Consider the following 23,818-nt stretch of genomic DNA (forward strand, 5'->3'; position numbering starts at 1 on the left):
CCGGGTTTTTTGAATTTCGTGCTTTCCACGCATGCGCAGAATGCCTGCGCGATCCTCCAGGAGCAGCTGGAGCATTGCGCAGACGCTAATACGCATGCGCCACATGCGTGCACATGCGCCACGTGCATGCGCGAGGACGCCGCGTGCGTGCATGCGCGCGCCGCGTGTGTGCGTGAGGACGCCGCTGGCCTCATTCCAACCGATCCGGTTGGAACGGGGCGAGAAACTCACCCCTGGTCTAAAGCAAATAACAATTTAATGCAAAGCATGGTACTAGAGATAAATAAAAGTCCGTTATAATCCAGTTTATAGGAGACAGCGTCTCACAACATTTCAATGCTGAAGATTTTTCATTTTTAAGATCAACATAAATAATAATACTTACCTATGTGCTGAGGGAAAGGACATTTCCAGAAAAAAATCCTCTATTTTTCATTGGAGTATTTGACTGAATTCTTTAATAAGAGATGACTATGTTAACATCATTGTTTGGTTTCACTAAGGCTGGCCTTTTGTTGTAATAAACTTACTATTTTTGTTTTATGTTAAATCTAAACTAATGCTAAATCTATGATTTGTTTTAACTCATAGTTTAGCAGGTATTAATCATTTTATACTATTACATTTTATGACCTGTATCTTGTCACTTCAACAGCTGACTAAAAACACTCCAGTTTTACTTATATCTCTGAACTGTATGCCATTTTTTGCTGAGATAAACTTTTCTTTTTGAGCTCCCCTCTGTCCTTTGCAGAATATTTCCTTTGTAGCTGATTTTTTTGGGATTGTACAGGGAGGGTAATCCATTCTTCTTATGGATGCCATTGCATTGACAGATGGATAATATTGGATGCAACCCAAAACATTCAGAACACCAGGCCTTTATAATACAGAGTTTTAATTAGAGTTACCATATGTCTAGTAGTTTCTAGAAGAGTCCAGTTCAAATCCTGAATGCCCTATCTGAGAAAAGGGAAAAAAAGTCAGGGATTGCCTGTTTGTTTTAAAGAGGCTGAACAGCCACATATGTATCAATTATTGCTCTTTCCATACCTTGCTCTTTGCTCTTTGGATACAACTTCTTCATTCTCCTCATTCCTTTCATTCAATATGCCTGTTCTTTGAAGTCATTCTCTGCTTCTTTCCCCTTGATCTTTTCTTTCTTCCCAGCTAAGTTGCTTCTCTCCTTGATTAGTTTCCACCCATTGCTTCTTGTCCTACCCTCAGGTGCTTTGGAGAATAGCTTGACTCCCTCTTCTTTGTGACAGCCCCCATATTGGAACACTGCCATCATGTCTCCCCTAGTCCTTCTTTTCATTAAACTAGACATGGATGCAGTATTCCAAGTGTGGCCTTACCAAGGCATTATAAAGTGGTATTAACACTTCACGTGATCTTGATTTTATCCCTCTGTTTATGCAGCCTAGAACAGTGTTGGCTTTTCTGGCAGCTGCTACACATATTTCAAAGGTTGTCCACTAGGACTCCAAGATCCCTCTCACAGTTACTACTATTGAGCAAGGTACCGCAATACTGTACCTGTGCATTTTGTTTCTCTTGCCTAAATGTAGGCCTAAATGTAAAGTATAAATGCAAAAAAGAAATATTTTTTTCAATCTTGATTATATCATGTGTATTAAGTAAGTATATTGTTTATTGGAAGGTTTGAATATTTTGACATATTTTATTAATTCTCTGTAGAGTGTAAACTCTTTCCTCCCATTCAGATCTAATTTAATGGAGAGCAGAAATTCACTTAAATAATTCATAAATTAAATTAAGTAATAATCCTAGTCTTATTGTTCAATTTAACATCTTATAAAAGGATGCAGAAAAGAGGCTACTTTTTAAAAAAGCAATATATTAACCAAAGTAATGCTCTGCATCATTTCCTTCTTTCTAAGGCAGAACTGTCTTGGTGGATATGAATCTTCCACCCCTACGAGGTCTTTATATCCAGGGCACATTGGAATTCTCATTAAACACCAGCCATCTTCTGAGCACAGCCTGTATTGTGATTGCTGCTGGTGGTGTCTTGAAAGTGGGTATGTGAAAAATAATAATAGCAGGAAGCAACGCTGCATGTTTTATCTTTTTTTTTTTAAAAAAAAAATTTGAACCAAGTCTAATTAGCCCCAGGCATGACAAAGTTGTGTTGGGGTATATATGCTAAGGGCAAATGATGAAATCTAGAAAGAAGAATAACACCATAAAATGGTTCTCGTGCTATCTAACATTTATTAAGTTCTTGCAATACGCTGGGCATACTGTAGCACAAAAGGGGTCTGTTCTAGTCGAAGTGGAATCTATTCCAGATAAATGCTCATTGGAATGCAATCAAAGGCTGTTTCACACTGAGCAGAAAACCTGATATCCCACCCCCTCCCTAGTAGATAAGGGTTGCAATAGAGCCTATATTGAGTTAGGCCCAGAAAATCCTTTCTCAACACCTTGAATTGGGTTTGATAGTTCAGTGCAGGATTTTAAACACTGCTGTGACATGAGCTGATTTAGCCACCTTACTTAACAATCATGCAGTTGCTAGACCATCTTCAGGAAATAGTTCTGCACCAAGTGTATTGCAGTAATCCATTCATAAAACTATTAAGGCATGGAGCAGTAAAGCTCCTGATGTGGAACTTCAAATATTTTATGATTAGTAGTCCCTACCCCATCACAATCCTTTTGTGATTAGCTAAGGCCATACAGCAGTTACTTTGTGGTGACGCTTGCAACCCTTTATTCACATTCCAAATGTGTTCACCACTTAAAAGGGATTCATATCCTTTTTTATCCTGAAATTGAACTGACTTTAATTTGCATAATACTAATACTGACCTAAATTATCCTTAGCATTTAAATATACAAGGCGTTGTCATTCTTCAACTTTTTGTATTAGTGATCTGGTTAAAACATGGAATTGAAGCTCATCAAATTTGCAGAAGATATAAACACAGCATAATTAGGACCTTAGACTACAGAAATACAATTCAAATTTATCTTCATAGTTTAAAGAAGCGGGTTGGAAATAACAAATAAATATTTAGCAGAGGGAGGTACAAAGTTGTAATGGTATGTAGGAATGATCTTGGGGGACAGGAGGAAAAGCTGCACCTTGGTCTAATGAACCAAATTTGAGTCCAAAGAAGGAGAGGTGATGAAAGGATCATCCTGAGTTTTGGGGAAAATAAAAGTGAGGAATGACAGGGTACTTCCAGACTTGCAAGATTATTTTAATGTAATCTTAAAGTAAAGATAGAGCTAATGCTCCTGGTTGTTCTTGTCTGGACTACTTTGCAAGGTGCACATCAATCTTCCAAGTCTGAAAATACCCCTGCCATCCTTCACTTTTATTCTCCCAAAAGCTAGGGAGAATCCCCTCTGAGCATTTTTGCTACTTCTCTTCCTTTGGACTCAAATTAATTTTGTTTATCAGACTATTGTCTAGCTCTTCCTCCTGACCTCCAAGGTAATTTCCAAATACTACCAGTGTAGCAGAGATACAAACAAAGGAAATGCCACCCAAAAAGTATAGTTTCCAAAAGATCCAAAGAAAGTGAACACATTCATAGAAAGGTAATTGAAGATGATCAGGGAACAAGAAAGTAAGAATTCTACAGAAATAGGGAAGGATGTTTGGCCTTGAGGATTAAAAAAAATGAAGAAGTGGGAGGAACATAACACCACTCTTCAAATAATTGGAAAGATGTCACAGAGAGGGTCAAGGTCAGTTCTCTCTCTTTCTAGAATGAACATGTTATAATTGGAATTACAGGAAGCAGATTCTAATTTGATGCTTTAAAAAAACCTTCTAACAAGAAGAGCAGTTTGACAGTGGAATCATCGGGTCAGAGAGCTTGGTGAGCTCTTCTTAATTAGATGTGTTCAAGCAGAGACTGGACAACCATCTGTCTAGGACACTTTAATTTGGATTCCTGCACAGAGGTTGGCTTCCATAGCCTAAATGGTCCCTCCTAATTGTGCTGTATAAGAATTAAAGCAGGCTTGGTAATTAGTAAAATGGGGTCGGTTCTTGCCTTTGATTCAGAGACAGTTTTGAAACTTGCCATCCTGACCTCCCCGGTTTTAATTAAGAGCCTTGGAGAATTTCTCAGCTAAGATCCAAGAGTAGATGGAGACAGCACTCACTTTATAAATTTTGTAAAGCTGCTTGGGTCCAGAAGAGATTTATTACAGGGACTATGTTCCCCAATGGAGTAACACAGAAGGAAGCATATGAATTTCTGGGCATGTGACCCAGAAGAAAGCAAGCCGCACATCAGTGGAATCAGTGCAGAATTTTAGAACCGAATTACTTGAAGATTATTATTCAGATTATCTCAGGGTGGAGTAGCATATAGGGATTTATGAAAAATGAGCAATAGTCAGTTTAGGAATTCGAAGCATTTGGCAATTAAAGAAGATGGAGAGAAAGAGCTGGCTCTGAAATGGATCAAAATGGGGGTGGGGTGGGGGGAAACTAGATGAGAGAATCTACTTTCACTAAGGATCGCATGGCTCTGTTTGGTAAGAGGAAATGAAGGAAATTGCTATTATAGGAAGAACTGGAAATCAAAACTATTGAAAGATTTCCAGAAAGGTAACATTCCTGGGCTTTAAAAAAAAACTATTCTATTTTGGTTGAAAGAAATCATGAGCAGCTGTTATGGGAATCAGGACCATCTTAACAGCATTATGGGCCCCCGGGCAAAGCAGTGTACTGGGGCCCCTACGACTACTACTCACAGGAATAAAAATGTAAATGGTCAATAAAATTAAACATATATTTGCATGTTAGTATTAATAAAAAATGCAGTAAATGTAATAAATATGTTGCTGTATTCATATGATACAAGGTGCATTGAAGGGTTAAGATACACAGGTTAGGGCCTACAGGCAAGTGCCCATCAGCCCATGCGTTAAGACAGCCTTGATGGAAATGTATCCAACCAAAAGGCCACAACAAGAACAGCTTGAGTACTGCCTGTTTCCATCTTTTCACTTATCTTATAAAGTAGATAGCAGTCTTTGGCTATCTCTATAACTGTGAAAGGACATATTCAAGCTACTGTATATAGCTATCATTCAACCCACTCTAGATCTGCCATGGATGTGTTACAGTGTATTTCTAATTAATATGTCAAGAATCAAGACACATGGCATACTTGTCATAGATAGATAGAATACAAATCACTGTTATTTTGTTGTAGCATGGATTACCATATTTAACTTCAGGTAGTATTCAGACTAATACATATTAGTATTCACAATTTATGATACTATTATTCATAGTTCATTATATTGAAATTTCAAAACAGATTATTCTTGCTATAGAAATATGTAATTCTAACACATGCTAACCATCATTCTTTCAAATATAAAATTTGTATTTTTATTAATACTATAAAGGGAATTAAAGAAATATACCTTGAAACTTTGTAGTTGCTGATGTTCAGCTTTTGTTTTTACTTTTTATCTATTTATTTATTTTACCTTATAATGAAGTAATAGTTTAACAGGACTTCTTAATGAGGTAGCAAGGAAACTATGTTCATTAAAAAATTTAAAAGATGCATAATTAGTAAGCATAGTTCGGATTCTAAGAACTTCTGGGGCATTTGTTTAGAGCAGCAAAAGTTCTTCTCTCAAAAATGCTAGGTAAGAGATGTACATAAATTATTTTACATATCTGGGAATCCAGAAATGTTTTTATAACCCATTTTATTGGACTAGACACAGTACAGATTAGTAGTGCAAAGTGGAAACAGTTTTTACAGAATCAACTGGAAATATCTAAACTTGAACAGTCTATTAAAAGCATGTCTTACTGAAATTCTTTGGCAATCTTCTTGGCAACACTATTTTAGCTATCATGGATATTGAAACTCTATATACAACCATCATTTGCAAACATGGGCTTCAAGCCGTCAGGAGCAGCATCAGTGATGGCCATTTCCCACGGAAGAGAGCATTGCAGACGTTGACATCTACAGTGGCTTATCAGATCAAATTGAATTACTTATGAGTAGTGGTTGTCTGGAGTAGAAGAGGGTGATTTCATGACGTTTCCCTTTTCCAGAGAGATTTTGCCAGCCGGAATTTACTTTCTAACTGCCAATCTCACCCTTGTGCCATCTTTGTTCCTTCAGAGACACGTAATATGCCATGAATTTTCACCAGCAATAGTTTGCATTTCTTTTTATCTATTTAACTGTAACATTTAAATAAAAATAAAAATAAAAAATAAAAGCATGTCTTACTGATTCAATTCTTTGTTTTATTCTGGATTGTTTCAGGGTTGACTATACAGTCACAGTATACATAAACGAGCTAGTCTGTTAAAGAGTACTACTCTTCAAAAAGTGTTTTCTGTTTTAAGTTGACAGCATCCAGAGGACAGCTGCTAGTTGTATAAAATATGTGTGCTTCAGCACCTGTTGTACTGGAGATGACCCTATAGTGCCTGGAATCAGGGAATACGGTAGTTTTTTAGTGATTTTCATTTGGTCCCTAATTAGCTTCATTGACTGCCAGTTGGCTGTTATCTTTCTGAAGAACTGGATACAGCAAAGCACTGGTCTGTTTGAATTGTGCAATACCGCTAGACTGTTTAGCCAGGAATACTGCAAGTGTTTTAACTCTGATACAATTGAATCCATGGTTGAAATAAAGCAATGGGTATGTTAGTATTACTCTTCCCTCACCTGCCATTGACTCTAGGATGATGGAACATGTTAGAATCTGGAAGACAGCATTTATCTGGAAGAAAAGAGAGAGTCTAAATTAAAAACATTCCTTGTGACTCAGTTCCCTATGTATGTGTGTATACATGTATATATACACACATATACACATATATATCTAATGTACATGCATGCATATTTACACATTTATTTCAGAGATTAGAATGAACCTACCAGAAAACAACAGACTCATTGAAACTTATTGTTTCTCAAACCTGGCAGCTTTAAGATATGCAGACTTCTACTACATAGAATTCTGGGACTTGAAGTCCACACAACTTAAAATTGCAAAATTTGAGAAATGCTACATTAAGCAAACACTTAGAAAAAGATATATTGAAAGGGAACGTTTAACAGTTTGAAGGTCTGATAATAAGGGCAAAAGCAATGAATCTAGCTACTATTCTGAAGATAATCTGATGACCTGTCAGCTAGTGCAATAATTGCTTATGGAAGGTTTATTAATCTGGCTCCCCATGTGGTTCACCATGGGCAGGGGCAAAGTGGAGACAGTGAGAGAGAGAGAGCAAGAGAGATTATTTTTCTTTAGGCAAAGGACTTTTTCACATGCAGGAACACTGCTGAATCTTCCTTTAAAAAGTGAAAATCTTCTGTAGGCCGGGCAGATAATGTTTGATAACAGCAAATTAAAAGGGATATACAAATAACAAATTATGAGAATGACCTGGATAAGTTTCCTATATTAAATTTACAAAAGAGGCTTGTCCCAAAGTCCTGAAGAGTTTTGTGAGAAGATCAACTGTTTTCAAAACTGACCCAATCTCCTCAAGGCCAAGTGAAATAATTTGAGCCTGGTCATTTGTGGCTCTGATTTATTGGTTTTCTGATCCATTTGTTTGTTTTCTTGTCTATCCATGGTATTCTCAGGAGTCTTCCACAACACCCAACATTCAAAAGCATCAATGCATTAAGGAGATATATCCCAGGGGTGAAATCCAGTAGGTTCTGACAGGTTCTGGAGAACCGGTAGCAGAAATTTTGAGTATTTCAGAGAACCGGCAAATGCCAGCTCTGGCTGGCCCCAGAGTAGGGTGGGAATAGAGATTTTGCAGTATCCTTCCTCTGGAGTGAGGAGGGAATGGAGATTTTGTAATTGTCATTCCCCTGGAATGGGTTGGGAATGGAGATTTTGCAGTATCCTTCCCCCGCCATGCCCACCAAGCCCCGCCCACCAAGCAACACCACGCCCACCAAGCCATGTGCACAGAACCAGTAGTAAAAAAATTTGAATTTCATCACTGATATAGCCTTGTCTCATTACAAGAAAACAAATGAATGGATCATCAAATAAATAAACCAAGAGTTCTCACTCCATACGCAAATCAGCAAGCTGAAATTATCATAATTCAGGCACGTTATGTGAAGACCTGGATGTTTGGAAAAGGCTCTAATAGTGGGAAAGTTAGAAAGAAAAAGATCACCAAGCAGCTTTGTGGATGGACTCAGTTACAGTGGTAATTGTAACTGGAATAATTGGTAATTGGAAGAACCAAAGGAGCAGCTTATGGACAGATCATCATAGAGAAGATCTATCAATAAGGTCACCATGAGTCAACAACAATTTGATGGCATGAAGTAGAGGTAGGTTCCTACCAGTTCGCACCTATTCGGCAGAACCGGTTCGTCAAATCTACCGAACCGGTTAGAAGAGGTTCCACCAGTAGACCCAGAAAGCAGGCCACACCTACAGAAGAGGTTCCAAAAATTTTTGAAACCCACCACTGGCATGAAGTAATCAATTGGCATAAAAGGAACCTCCATATGTTTTGAATTTCAGCTTTCTATCATTATCACTTTCTAAAATAATGTTATTAAAGCTGTGTCACAAGCTATGTATCTGCAAATTGAGGTGTTGTGATTCTGAAATCATGGAAAACTGGGCTTTGGGAGAAGGTTTATTTGACAATTTCTTGTTTATAAAACATATGCTGATATCACTATTTATTAGGATGGAGCTATGCTCTGGACCTCCTGGCTGAATTTTGAATCCTGAAGCATGCTGAATAATTGGAACACATTATTATGCAATGAATTGTCTTGATTCAAAATATTCCACGAAATTCTATTTCTCAATTCATTGCTCAAGTGCTGCAAATGCTAGTGCCACAACAGCTATGTTTAAAAAAAAATCAGTGCAGCTATAAAATATTTCAAGATATTTGGCAGCTCCCTAAAACAAAACAAAACAAAACCACCCACTAGTTTTGTACCATGGGTCCCAGAGTTTTCTTTAGCAAGATTTGCTGTGCTGATTGGGATAGGGTTATATTTTCCACTTAAAGTCCATATATCCCTAGGTAGGGGAGAAAAATTGACAGATTTTCTTTCCAGGCAATCTTCCTATGATCTGGTGAGGAGGCAGGTGTGTATTTTTTTGACCATGCAGAAGACTACAGCTGGCAGTTTAATTAAGGGTATCCTCCATCTTTCAAAAAAAATAATCTTACAAAATACAATGGTAGGAGAAGAAGAGCGGGACTGGATTTCGTAATTGATAAATGAGCTTTATGATTAGATGAGTGTTATAGCCCAGCAGGATCCGGTTGATCTGCTGATGGACTCGGATAGTGAGGAACCATATGAGTCTGCCCTAGACGATGTGAAGACCCTGGGCAGGGTTCAGACTCAGAGCAGGGACCAGAGAGGCTGGTGGCCACCAGGAGGACCCTGAGGCATGGAGCAGTGGGAAGGATCAAAGGCAGTTTGTCCCTGATGCTAGCTTGAGAAGGGCTGAGAAACGGAAGCAGCAACTCTGTAGGCAGACTCACAGAAGATGATTAAGCACAGGTGGTTGTTGATTAGCCCCCTCCCCCAAGAGAGATTATAGGTGAGGTGTTGGGAGGGAACATTTGCAGGAAACAATGTTCGAATTAGTAGTTAAGAAAATCTATCTGTGTATTCTAGCCGTGTCTGTTTGTTTGGACTATCTGCGTTGCTGCGTTTGTATTAAGTTTCCTAGAAGAACCAGGCGGGAGGCGTCTGAGGTAAGTTAACTCAACCAACTTTTATTCACAGGCATTCGCAAACAAGAACAGTAGACCGGCACCCCCTCCCTGTCTGACAGCTATTTATACGGAGCTGTCAGACAGGGAAACCAATAGCCGCGCGTTTGACAGCCCGGCAACTGCAGGTTGCGCCTGATTGGCTCCGGCGCGCCTGGCTGTTGCCGAGCTGTCATTCGTAAGTCCGAGGACTTAACAGTTTGAACTATCTGTGTTGCTGCAGAGCTACTCTATTGAACATGAGTTGTCTGGGCCCTCAGCCAAAGGATTCGTTATCTCAGTAATTGAACAGTGGCAAACAGCCAAGCCTGTGTTCTGGTTTATTCACAGGCCGGAGGGTCAGAACAGATCAGTATCTATTTCCTCAGTTTTGATGGATTGGTAGTGAAATGATGGGGAAAGTTCCTCTTAATTCTTGATTGGGGAACATAGGACCAGATCAAGGAAAGCCATTGAGTCATGGATTTAGTTCTTTTATCAGATAGAAAACATTACAATTTGCTGGGAGTTTTGAAATATTATGGCCTGGTTAGTCAAGAGACAAAAAAAATCATCCTACTCCACTTCTCTGGAAAACAGCATAGGACCTGTCCTGTTATGTAGTGGAGATGACTCAACAGAGATTATGGACAGAGAGCTGAAGAAGGAGGTCTGGCTGCCCCTTAGTCCCTCGCTCTGGCTATGGTCTTTGATTAAAAAAAAACCCCACAAAGTAAAAGAGAAAGTCATACCCCTAAAGGAGACAAGGTTTTCTTGAATGCTCCAAGGAACTCCTTTCAGAGATAACATAGTTCTGCTTTTTATTATGATGACAATTATTATTCTGGGACTGATCAAATCAGCTCCAGAGCAGCCTGCAGTAAATCAAGCTATTTCCAGATGCCTGAATTGGCCTCCAGATTGAACAGGGTGGTCCTTCTAAGTCTCTTTGTGTGAATCATTTGCCTGATTTTGGATCAAGATTAGTTGTATCTATAACAAGATTAATTGTCATAGACACTTCATTAAATGGGTTGCTAAGATTAATTCTTGTGGATGGATATTACACTTTCTCTTTTCCTCACCAAAGGCATGTTTTCTGAATATTAAATTATTGTGGCATGATGGCTAATTCTACACAGATTTCTTTGTTTAATTCTACATCTGCTGCAGTTTGGGGGTGTATAATTGATTTAATCTCTAATTTTAAAGGAGTGCTGAACTCTCTTACTGGACTTTGCTTACATTTCTCCAGGGCAGAAGTTGCCCTACTTTTCCCTTCAAGTATCTGCTTCATGCTAGACTATTTTCTTCTGAGTCTGTAAACTACCCTGGGTGAAATAAATAGGTTCACAGTTGGAATACAGCTCACTTTGCATTCTAAGAGATAAGAGTTATTTCCATCCTCTCTTTGTTGCCTTTTTTATACTCTTCTTGTGTTTCCAATATCATCAGAAAAAAACATTTAGGTTTCAGACAGTATATCTCTGAAAGAGATGTAATTCTTCCAAAATGTTAATTGAACCCCAGTACGTACATACGTACATACGTACATACATACACACACATGAAAAATGCCAAATATTTTTGAGCTTAACTATTTTCTCTCTCTACTAAACTAGTCCTGTTTCATACCTGACTAAAAAAAAAGAAATTCTAAAACATATTTTGGAAAACTGACATTATTAAGCAAAACAAATATCTGTGCCAGAACAGCCAGGCTAATTAAGAAAGAATTATTATCTGTTCTGAAAGGAAAGATTTAAAGATTTTTTTAAAAGATTATCCTCTCTGGAGAAGAAAGAGTTTTCACCCATTGTCTTTGCTTTCTACTGGACAAGAAGGATACTCTGTTGTATGAAGTATTCACTTTTCTACAGCTTTTCTTCCTTCTCTCACCCTGTTCATCTTTTTCCTGGTAATCTGGATTATTCTTGTTAAGAAAAAAACAGGATTGCCTTTCCCCCTTTTCAGCCACTGTTATTTATGAGCAAGCAGTGTCAGTGCTCATCATATAACTGAGATCACATGAGAATTGTTACAGTTCCCTTTGATGAAGATGATAAAGTTGACCTTGTGGGATGGAACAGTGGTAAAAATTTATAGCATAAATTAAAAAAAAAACAGTGAAATCTGGTGAGTTATGCAAGCGCCAGAGTTTATCTGATTTAGAATGGGACATAGACAAAATCACAAAATCGATGTGACAAAATCCCATAAAGTAACAGCTAGAAAAATTTAGTTTCTGAGATTCTGAATGAACTTTGTATAGGATAAATTCTATCCTACAGTAGAATAAATGCTTGGTATTATTGTAAAACTCAGTGCTTTTGAACTCTAGTATGTAAAAAAAGCATGACCTTTTTGCTTCACTGACATTTCTTTCGGCAAATTAGTTCACAGTTGTGATATTATAAATGTTGCTATGTGCTCAAATGTTTTAACTGTGGATTCATAGATTTAAATTGATTTTAACAGTAAGATGGGCACTGAAAGCCACATGTAGTTGGGCAGGCCTTTGACAATTAATTGCTTGCTGGAAGTAGAAGGAACATGTATGTTAATATTATTGTTGTACTTGGTTTAGCTTGTTCTTGGTATGTGTTTTGCAATGTTTAAGTACTGCAATGTTAATATTTATGCTTTAATTTTATTTGGTTCTTACTCACATGTATATGTATTCATCGTTTTATGTAAGTCATCCTGGATAAATGTTTAATATGTGAAAGGGGATAAACCAATGTATCATACAAATTAGTTAATGTTCATCAATTTCCCATTAGGCACATTGCAGCATCCATTAGAAGAAAAGAGAAAGGTACACATTCTCCTTTGGGCATCTGAGCGAGTAAATTGTGATTGATTGAAAGGTTTGAACGTTGGTCCTGGAACCATTGGTATGGATACCATCTTCTGAATTCCTCAATGGGGGCTTGGGAAAACCTTGATCGAAAATGTCCTGTGCTTAGCATCAATCAACAATTGTCTGTTTTGTTAAATAGTGTCTGCATTTTAATTACTAAGTCAAAAGTGGATAACCTGAAGCAACATGAAAACATTTAAGCATTTTTTTCCCTGCAGCCAACAATATATTTATGCCTTTTCTGATTTCTAATCTATGCTTCTCTGACTGTGCTTAGTGTGGGGTGTGGGTATATCTCACAACCTCCCATCAGTTGTTTAGTAGATTGTTAGTAGATTTTGGAAGAATAGGGTGTTTAAGGCATACGTTCTATCTTGAGATGAATTTACACAACACATTCAATGCATTTGAGAAAGATGGGGGAAGAGGACAGGGAGGTTATGTATTTGTATGTGTTGGGAGAAGTTTATATGTGTATTTAGGAAGAGACTTTAGACCACTGTGGAAGCATGGAAGTCAGATTAATTTACATTCCTACAAAAAATATCTTCTCCATAAACATGTAGGAAAAGGATTGAAACAGAGTTATAATAGGTATTCTGATCATGCACCTGGCTTGTAAATTAGGTACTTCTGATGGAGGGTTTGTGGATATGCATAACCACAATTTCCAATCCCCCACTCTGCACTATTTGCTATCCTCAGCATCAAAGAGTTTGCTTATCAATGTACCACAGTGATAGGCCAGTAAACAGGCTTTCATTTGAAATAGGAAATACCCCCTCTTTTCATTTTTCCCATTAGATTTTCTAGATATGCTATCTTTTTCAAGGCATTTAGTCCCACAAGGAAGTCATCATTTTCCTATTCTAATGTTGGTATGACCTTACTGAGCATATGGATTATATACTAATCCAGCAAGCCAATTCACTCTCTTGCTAGAGTTGGAATCTTCCTAATGTAATCTTTAAAGAAAGTGCCTTAGAAACTTTATAAAGTGTCCAAACATTCTCCATCAGTACAAAATGGTTTGGAAAAGTACATCTCTGGCACAACTGAAAAGTCCACCCTAGTATATTGAAGATCTTGCAAAGATTAGCATCTTTTGAATCATGGCTAGTTTTTTCTCCTTTTTTCAAGGTTTTTTTTGGGAAGCTGCAGTTGCACGTGCCTACACCAAGAAGTCATGGACACATCTTGGAAATGATGTTGCACCTGGAAATGAAAGGTAGGTGATAAATTATAGGTAATAGGAACGAAGGTCTTTTTTATTTTTACTTTTGGTTTCTTTTTGAAGCCCTGCCCCCTTTTTTCAGAGTCAATTGAAGAGTAAATTCAGGACATGTAGGACTTTTCTGGCAACATTTCAAAATGATTCTGAATTAAACTTATTTGTATGCCACCACATAAAAAATAACATTTGATGGTACAAACATAAAAATATATATACAAATGAAAACTACAGCAAAGCTACAAAAGGATGGCAACAAGAATTCAAATCAAGAAAAGGCTCTCTGAATAAGCTTTCTGAAAACATGTTTAGGAGCTTGCAGAAAACCAGTAGTAAAGGATCCACCTTGATCTCCATAAGGAGGTAAAACAAAGTAATTTAGAATGTTTAGAATGTTTAGAGTGTTTATTATAATTTATAGGCCGCCCTTTTCCCTGAGGGGACTCAGGGCGGCTTACAAAACACGGGGAAGGGGGTAAAAAGACAAAAAAACATAAGACAATACATAATATTAAAAATAGAGCACAACATTCATTCATCATTCGGGAGGGGACGAACTAACATTTTTTATCCCCAGGCCTGACGGGATAGCCAGATCTTAAGGGCCGTGCAGAAGGCCTGGGCGGTGGTGAGGGTGCGGATCTCCACGGGGAGATTGTTCCATAGCGTCGGAGCTGCAACTGAGAAGGCTCTCCTCCGCGTAGTCGCCAGTCGGCACTGACTGGCGGATGGAATTCGGAGGAGGCCTACCCTGTGCGATCTGATGGGACGCAGGGAGGTAATTGGCAGAAGGCAGTCTCTCAATTTCCCCTTGCTTCAGCCCCACAAATAATTTGAAAATGTGGGATGTGCAGATGTTTCTCCTGCTTGATTAAATTAGATGAATAGAAGTTGGCCAGAGAAGGTCCTGAATGTTTCCATGAAGAAAGTTTTCAGAAAAGAAAAGAATTTGATTGGACAAAATCAGCACCTTAAATTGGACCTTGAAACCAAATGACAACTAATGCAGGGTCCACAATACTAATGGTATGCACTCCCAAATGCTACATTTTGAACCAACTGCTTGCAGCCTCAAGTAGAGGGCATTTCAGTAGTCTAGATGGCTAATAATAAGAGCATGAGTTGCTATTGGTCTCACCTTCAAGTCATCACAGTTGAGGCCAGAACAGGCATACTCATCAGTTGGGCATACACCTCTCTGACCACATTTGTACCTGCTGATCCAACAGAAGCCTGAAGGATGCTCATGTCAGAAACTTGCTCCCATGCATGAGTAACTTTTGGTGGTGATACCTTGGTGCATTTGTAGAAATTTCATCTTTTCAAGATTCCATTTTGATCTTCTCTCCTATCAAAACTGACAGGATCCAGGCACTGGGGAAAAAATCAACATCATCTCCTCTTTAGCCCAGAGTAACAATTTTCAGTTGAATGTCATTAGCCTATTGATGATACTACATCTGAAACCATTGAATGAATCTTTCCAGAGACTTTACACACTATAGATATTGGAAAGCAGGGAAGACAAGGCTGAGCTCTTTGGCATCCCAAGCTAACCTTTCCTCCCTACTAACACAGAATGGAAGGAGCTGAACCACTGTAAAACAATGCCTTCAACGCTCAGCCTTCCACAACTTTGTTCATTACTTTGCTGGTACTGTAAGAGCAGATTTGTTCACACATTATTTTCCTTAATTATAATTCAGTTTTCTTCATTATCCCAGAGAAAAATGAACCCTACACTTCTAAATATGTCTTCATCTCACATTCTTTACAGGTTTATGGTGCAAGATCATTTGGACTGGCATCCGGGGGACAGTATTGTTGTCAGTTCCTCTTCATATGAAGTCCATCCAACTGAAATAATCACTTTAGAAAACGTTAACAATCGTAGCATTAGGATCCGTGAACATCTTCTCCGTAGACATATTGGTGTGCAATTTGTCTCCTTTGCTTATATCATATTTTTTTTGCACATTAAAGGCTATGTAACATTCATTATTTTTCCTCAACAAACTTGCCATTATTCAAAAGTGTTTTATTTCTAGGATGCCTTAAAATTTTCACTGCTTTAATTAAAGAACAAAATGGGAAGTTATTCATAAGGTATGAAGAGAAAACAGTTGAAATAGAGATTTGTGTCTGGAAGGGCAAGAGTTAGAGTCCCAACCCAAGTACTACAAAATGATTTTAAGTTCACATGCAGAGGCTATGAATGTACAGTGTTATACCCAGAATGTTTCAGGAAGAATGTTACAGTATGTGCATCTAGACTCTAAATGTAGGCAATCATCAGCTATTTATAGTACTACATATTTTAACCCAGCCATCACTGAAGTGATATAAAATCTGTTCCCATTATGTTCTTTTGGCACAATGGTTGGATAATTTTAGAAGATTCTATAAACAATGGGCAGAGATACATTAGGTTTCTCTAGAGAAACTATAATCAACATATATTGGACTAGCAGGTACGATCTCATTCCCATTTTGTATCTTTGCCTCTCAACTTAGTTTAAGAGCTGGTATTGCTTCTTAAGACATTTAAGTGGGCAATCAGTACTTATACAATAAATGAATTGTCTCAGTTATTTTTATATTTAATTGCTGTCTCATATTACTAGAATTACAAATGTTTGCAAAATTTTAGGTAGGTGCAATAAACTCTGACCTTATATTTAACCTCTTTTAAATGTGAGATGCCATGGAACTGATTTAGGCTTGTAAAATATTTGATCAAAAACAGCTGAGGTACTATTCTCCCTACTTCTGATTTTGTTATTCTCTGCATCAGTGATTGTTGTACGAAATAAGGAGAAAATAAGGTTGTTAAAAGTGATAATAAAGTAAATGACTCTTTCCAAATGACTGCAATAGATTATGAACTCCTACTGTACACAGCCTGGATATATGAACTGTTTTCATAAGGGAAGAATTAGTAGAGACCCCATGTTTGGTTTATTAAACTTGCTCCACTTCTATTGTTTTCTGACATTTTGATCTCTGCAGGGCATTCCCATATATTAGAAGATGGTCAATGGATTCCCCTGGCTGCAGAGGTTGGGCTTCTGACAAGAAACATTCAGATTAAATCTGACATGGATTGCATAGGAAGACTTCTGGTGGGACCTTGGGGCTATGCAAACCAAGATGCAGGTACTTAAGAATTTGTATTTATTTTACACATCGTTCTTAATCCATGTAGCTTAAAAGAAACATATTTTAATTTTCTAGATTTCTCATGTATTTTTAAGAACATGAATTAATTTGATAGTTATTACATCTAACCTACTATTGTGGGTGATTTTTCTCTCCTCCATTCAATCATGTCCAATTCTCAGAGACTGCCTGGACCAAGCCCCTGCAGTTTTCTTGGGAAGGTTTTTCAGAAATAGTTTGGCATTGCCTCCTTCCATCAATTGACCCAAAACACCCTTATGAATGTCGGGATTATAAATAATTTTTATTTTATTAATAGTGTGATTACATAGTACAATAATACAATAGTACAATAGCAAAGTTGGAAGGGACCTTGGAGGTCTTCTAGTCCAATCTCCTGCCTAGGCAGGAAACCCTATACCATTCCAGACAAATGGCTATCCAACATCTTCTTAAAGACTTCCAATGTTGGGGCATTCACAACTTCTGGAGGCAAGCTGTTCCACTGATTAATTGTTTTAACTGTCAGGAAATTTCTCTATAGTTCTAAGTTGCTTCTCTCCTTGATTAGTTTCCACCCATTGCTTCTTGTTCTACCCTCAGGTGCCTTGGAAAATAGTTTGACTCCCTCTTCTTTGTGGCAACCCCTGAGATATTGGAACACTGCTATCATGTCTCCCCTAGTCCTTCTTTCTATTAAACTAGACATACCCAGTTCCTGCAACAGTTCTTCATATGTTTTAGTCTCCAGTCCCCTAATCATCTTTGTTGCTCTTCTCTGCACTCTTTCTAGAGTCTACACATCTTTTTTACATTGTGGTGACCAAAACTGAATGCAGTATTCCAAGTGTGGCCTTACCAAGGCATTATAAAGTGGTATTAACACTTCACGTGATCTTGATTCTATCCCTCTGTTTATGCAGCCTACAACTGTGTTGGCTTTTTTGGCAGCTGCTGCGCACTGCTGGCTCATATTTAAATGGTTGTCCACTAGGACTCCAAGATCCCTTTCACAGTTACTACTGTTGAGCAAGGTAACACCTATACTGTACCTGTGCATTTCGTTTTTGTTGCCTAAATGTAGAACCTTATTCTTTTCACCATTGAATTTCATTTTATTAGATAGTGCCCAATGTTCAAGTTTGTCAAGATCCTTCTGTATCTTTAGCCTATCTTTTGGAGTGTTGGCTATTCCTGCCAGCTTGGTGTTATCTGCAAATTTGATGAGTTCCCCATTTATTCCCTCCTCCAATTTAGTAATTAGTGAGCAAAGTATAGCTATTAATGAAAATAAAACATAAATCATTGAGTAACACATTAGTTGCTGTATTTGCTTTCTTTTTTAAAAATTTGGAATTGTATAATATTAAGGGTTTATGAATTAAGAGCTTCTAAAGTAGCATCAATAGAATATTTTTTTAGTGGAATACCATTGTTTCTATTTTTCAAGATATGGGAGGTTATCCTGTCTCCCCACCAAAGTCCTGATTCTTAAATGTGTCCTTCTCCCATCTTGCAGGTGTTCTTCAACTTTCAAATGTTGAAATTTTGAATTTTGGATTGTCACAGTCTCCATCAGTTGACATTACAAATTCATCCCTCAAGTCTTCCATAATTTCCTCTAGCATTCACCACAGCTGTGGTGTTGGTATTCAAGCCATTACAAGTAGTGGGCTCTTGCTACATGATAATGTGATATTCAGTACAATTGGGCATGGTATACATTTAGAAGGCCAAAATCATAAACTCATCATCAATCTTGTTGTCTTAAGCAAGCAACCAGACAGCTCAAAGTTCTGGGTTGCTGGCATCAAAACAAATGCAGTAGAAAGTGTTATGTTACATAATAATAGCGTGGCTGGTTCAGAATGGATAGCCTTTCATATAAAAGGTCAAGAATGTTTCTTAGCAGAGGATGTTTGCAATGGCAATGTAGCTCATTCAAGCCTTCATGGGGTGCATTTATATAAAGGAGATGGCTTTCCAAACTGCACTAAAATTATAGGCTTTTTGTCTTACAAAAACTATGACTATGGGATAATGTTTCATCTTGTAGGAAGTGTAGTAGTTGAGAAGGTGACACTGGTGGACAATGTTGTAGGACTCTTGCCAGTACTTTATGGACCATCAGCTAAGGTGCACTGTCACCAGAAAAAACAGCACCTGAAACTAAGAAACTCTGTCTTTGTGGCTACTAGCACTTCCTTTGATTGCATCAAGGACAGAATCCATCCTCTTTCAGCCAATGTGGCAATGACACACTGAGCTCCACCTAATCCCTGGAGGGGCTGAATTGGCATGTTATGGCCGTCTTTTACCTTGGACTCTAATTGGTGGCCTGATGCTCCATGGCATAAAATAAGAAATTGTTCAATAGTTATGGGAGTCACAACTCTACAAGGTTAGTACTTTAAGAGCTAATAAATAATGTGGCCTAATAAATACTGAAATAATAAATACAGTATTAAATCCCAAAACTACAAATGGTGCTTGGTTATTAAAATATTATTTAAAGAATTCTTAGGAACAGCGCATATTTTATAAAAAAACACTTTAGACAAGCAGATCTATTATGGTGCTGCAGATTATAACTGACCAAAGCCCAGTCCTATGGATATTTTTTTAGGGATGGTCTGATTTTGTATGTTATTGTATCTAAAGCCAAACTTTCATACAGTTTTATGTCAAAGTACATGTCCTTATGTCAATTTTATTCTTTTTCAAGACACATATATTTTTTCTAAAATATATCAGCACAAAATTATTAAGATATTTTTAAATGACACCAACAAAAAAAAAGAAAAAGTAATTGTAGTTAGGGGACCAAGAACTTGTCCCATAAAATATTCATATGTAATAACAATGTTTCTCACTGTGAAAGGTTTATGGAAGGAAGGACTCATTTTAATGGAGGAAAGACTCAAACAAATCTGTCTATATGCTTCTGATGAAAGTGGGTATGTGTCTCTGTGTGTTTGTTTTTGTGTGTGCATATATACCGGTACCTAATTTCATGGGAAGCATGAGAATCCATGGTCATATTATATATTCACTGAGTTTGTACATACTCGATTAATCTAATCTAACATGAATAAATGGGGATGTGGTTTTGCATACACTTCCCAAGACATATTAACATGATTAATATGAAATATTGTTAAGAGACAAGCTTTGTCTACTTAAGACACCAGAAATGAGGAGACCATAAAAACTAGCTGGGTGACTCTGGGCTAGTCACTCTTTCCATCTCATATCGTCAAGCTTAAGTGACAAAATAAATCAATTCCTGTCCCAATCAATGGGTCAACACTTTGATTGATCCAAAAAATAGACCCCACACTTGAGGAAAACGTTAAGAAAAAAAGTAAAAGAAAAAATTAATTTTAAATAATTCACTTTGAAGTAATCTACTTGTTTAATCATGGCAAACTGACTTATTTGGCTTGCTTGAATTATCCATAATTGTAACTAAATATAATTAATTATAGGCCAGGTTGACATTGCTTGCTGCAGTTTACCATAATTCCTCTGTTGGCTATAAAGGAAAGGTGGGAAGGAAAAGAGAAATTCATGACCTGATGCCATTCATTTTTCTTTGTTCCTGACTTCTTAAAATAAGGATAGAAATGGGTTCTCTTTAGAACTTTGGAATTACAATTCTTCAAATTATTTGCCATTCACCATGGCAATTGCAGCTGATGAGATCTGGTGTTTAAACAAACAGAGAACAGTAGATTGATTATTCTTGAACTAAACTATGCTTAGCATGATTTCTATGTACCACTACTATTTTCTCCTGTCCTGAGAAATAGACGGGAAACTGACACAAGTGTTTATTTTGCTAAATATTTTCTCCTGAAAACAAAAATGAACATTTCGAATAATTTTAGACAGAACATTGAAGTATCAATTCAGTAAGCCGCTGGGACATAAACTTTTCATTGGCATCAATGATATCTTTAACTGAATCCTAAAACATAAATCCTTTATTTAAAATGGGGAAAAAAGTTTGCAAATCTATGTGAAGTTAAACAAATTTTACCTCTACTTCTACTTCTAGCTGACTTTTTTTTTTAAAAAGTGTCAAAAAATGCTATCAACAATTAAAGTAGCACAATTATACCATAGACCATACACACCAATGCAGCTACTTCAAGATTTAGTTTAGCCTGAGATATTCATTTGTATCCCATCTTTATTAATTTTACAAATAACTCAAGGGAGAATATAACCAACGTATCTCCCTCCTTCTATTTTCCCCAGAAAAACAACCCTGTAAGGTGGGCTGGGCTGAGAGAGAGTGTGACTGGCCCAGATGGTCTTCATTGCTAAGGCAGGACTATAACTCACAGTCTTCTACTTTCTAAAATTAACCACTGAACCAAACTGGCCCTTTATATAAATTAGTCAAGTGTTGCCATTTTCCTACAGTGTTTTTACTTTCCCTTTGTCAGATATAACCTTTGGTAGTTTTAAAAAGAGTTGCTATACTGATGACCAAGACATCTGCATCATGACAAATCCAGGACATGGAGGCATCTTGCATCTGATCACATCTGAGCAGACCAGAATGCTCCATATCGGGGAACAAAATATGTTCTATTTTCATCCACTGCAAACGAGGTACACTTATAATCACTTATAAATAACCCACTTTGGATAACTCTTGCTGAGATTTCCCCAATATCATGTTTGATATACTTACAATCTGTAAAACTATTGATGATTTGTTTTTCTTAGGGTTGCTTCTCTTTATTTCTTGTTTATTAGTAATTAGCACGTTTGGTATGTTCCCTGGGCTGAGTTTAGGATAATTTTTCCCATGTCTCATATTTCTTTCTTTCTTGTCAGAGTAAGTGAATCAATATCTGGCTCATTTGGTAATTTCATTTTCTGGGAGGTCAAGGAAAGCTCTTTTCAAAGATTTGGATGGAAGTGCCCTCGGATTGGATTCACCTGTATCAGTTTTCCAAAAATCAGAATTGGATTGGGAACAAGCTTACCAGGGTGCTGGTAAGTTGCTAGTCAAGGGATGACACCAATACAGAAGAATTTTATATGCGAGAGGGGGAATTTAAAAGGAATCTGGTGCTACTGTGGCCATTTGAAGACAATTATTCCTGAATATATACTTGGTGTTTTTATTCCAGAAAGATGGCAGTATGACAATAAAGAATTTAGAGTCATTGTCTCAGGGGTACAGTTTCCAATTGTATATGTCTCTCCTAGTTCCAGGGCAAGTAACTTAATTCAACATAACCTTTATATGTATTAACGGCAGCCTGGTCCACATTTATTCTTCAATAGAGCAAGGTAATTTTATTCACTTTTCACAAGCGTTTTGAAATCCCTTAATGAGAGATGCTTTCTAAACAATTGACCTAATAAGATTTTGTGTGAATCCCACAGAGAATGGTAGACCCGCCGGCATCAAGTCCTGCTCAGACTTTTTAGAGTAAACTGCGTTTTCAAAAGAGCTATTTTGTTATACAGCCATGTGCTGAAAGTGCATGCAGTGAGGCTCAGTTCCCATCCTGATTAAGACTGTGCTGAGACTCGAGATAAACTCTTTAATTACAATTACTATCTCTGGAGCCTGCTGTTCATGATGGTGGCCATTTTGCAGGAAAGTTACATCGTTTATGACTTCTGCTGGATAGGAGTTTAATGCAGGAGACTGTAATTAATCCCATTTTCCATCTTGCCCTGGAAAGCGATTAAGCACAAAAAGAACTTTAATCTTTAAACAAAATGTTTAATCTTTAAATAAAACGTCTAATGTCTTCCAGGGTAAAAGGCATTTCTCTAAGGATCTGTCTTAGAGGCTGCTTAGAGGGCTGATTAATTCACTGTTTTGCACAGACATGATCTTCCCCCCTGCTTTTGTTGACCTGATTATGAATCACAAGTCAAAGTCAGACACCAAGGTCCATCAAATACATCTTTAAAGACAGGTTTAATCAGTCTTTATGATCATATACATATCAGGTCATAAGCTTCCTCATTAGTCATAAAAAAACAACCATCTTTGCCATTTTAAGAATTTCCAGAAGAGTTTTCTAGAAAAGGACATATATGGAAGTCATTGAGAAGGATTTGACATTGAGCTAATAATCAGTGTCATTAGTAAAAACTTTGTTTAAAAAGAAGAAGAAATTGATCATCCACTTCTATTTTAAATGTATTTGTACATCTTGGGAACCTCTTTATTTATTGGCTTCTCATTTTCACGTCCAAACCATGGACAGGAAACATATCTCCTTAATTTTAATGACCCATCATTTATAGAAGTGCTTTTGCTGCACTATTTTATGGTGAATCCTAAAGTATTCATTCCTAGAAGTTCAATTCTGAAAACAAATTAGATGCTTTATCACCATATTTTTGTTTGCTGGTATACCAGTTAACTTTTTATATTATAGTTTATTTTTATATATCAAGCTTTAATTGGGGATATCCATTTTTATGACATATATTATATGATAACTTTTTGGTAAAATGTTGAGATAATGGGGAAAAAAACACCATGCAAGGAAATTTCTTTTCCTGATAACTACTGATCTATACTCCTCAGTTGGGATGAGTTTCCTGTATCTATGCAAAATAATTGTAGAGCATAAACAAGGTGACACTGATGGAGACTGAGGATGAATACAGTTACCAGAGCAGTGGTAAAATTCAATTTTTTTTTACTACCGCTGATGTGGGCGTGATGTGGCTTGGTGGGCGGGGCTTGGTGGGTGTGTCAGGGGAAGGATATTGCAAAATCTCCATTCCCACCCCACTCTGGGGCTAGCCAGAGGTGGCTTTTGCCAGTTCT

At 37.3% G+C, this 23,818-nt stretch overlaps 1 protein-coding gene across 1 annotated transcript in view; it reads left to right on the plus strand.

Moving 5' to 3' along the window:
- PKHD1 (PKHD1 ciliary IPT domain containing fibrocystin/polyductin) overlaps positions 1–22,273 on the plus strand; it is a 180,127-nt gene extending 157,854 nt beyond the window's left edge. The window contains 9 exon segments of the mRNA XM_087717043.1: positions 1,905–2,045; positions 12,529–12,642; positions 13,749–13,836; positions 15,617–15,771; positions 16,849–16,995; positions 18,518–19,399; positions 21,453–21,621; positions 21,899–22,011; positions 22,149–22,273. Of these exon segments, the coding sequence (XP_087573169.1) occupies positions 1,905–2,045; positions 12,529–12,642; positions 13,749–13,836; positions 15,617–15,771; positions 16,849–16,995; positions 18,518–19,399; positions 21,453–21,621; positions 21,899–22,011; positions 22,149–22,273 (1,934 nt within the window).
- The last annotated feature ends 1,545 nt before the right edge of the window (positions 22,274–23,818 follow it).

The sequence above is a fragment of the Thamnophis sirtalis genome, unplaced genomic scaffold, assembly GCF_051295495.1.
Source record: "Thamnophis sirtalis isolate CommonGarterSnake01/CBP01778 unplaced genomic scaffold, rThaSir2_p1.2 scaffold_5, whole genome shotgun sequence".
Lineage (NCBI taxonomy): Eukaryota > Metazoa > Chordata > Lepidosauria > Squamata > Natricidae > Thamnophis > Thamnophis sirtalis.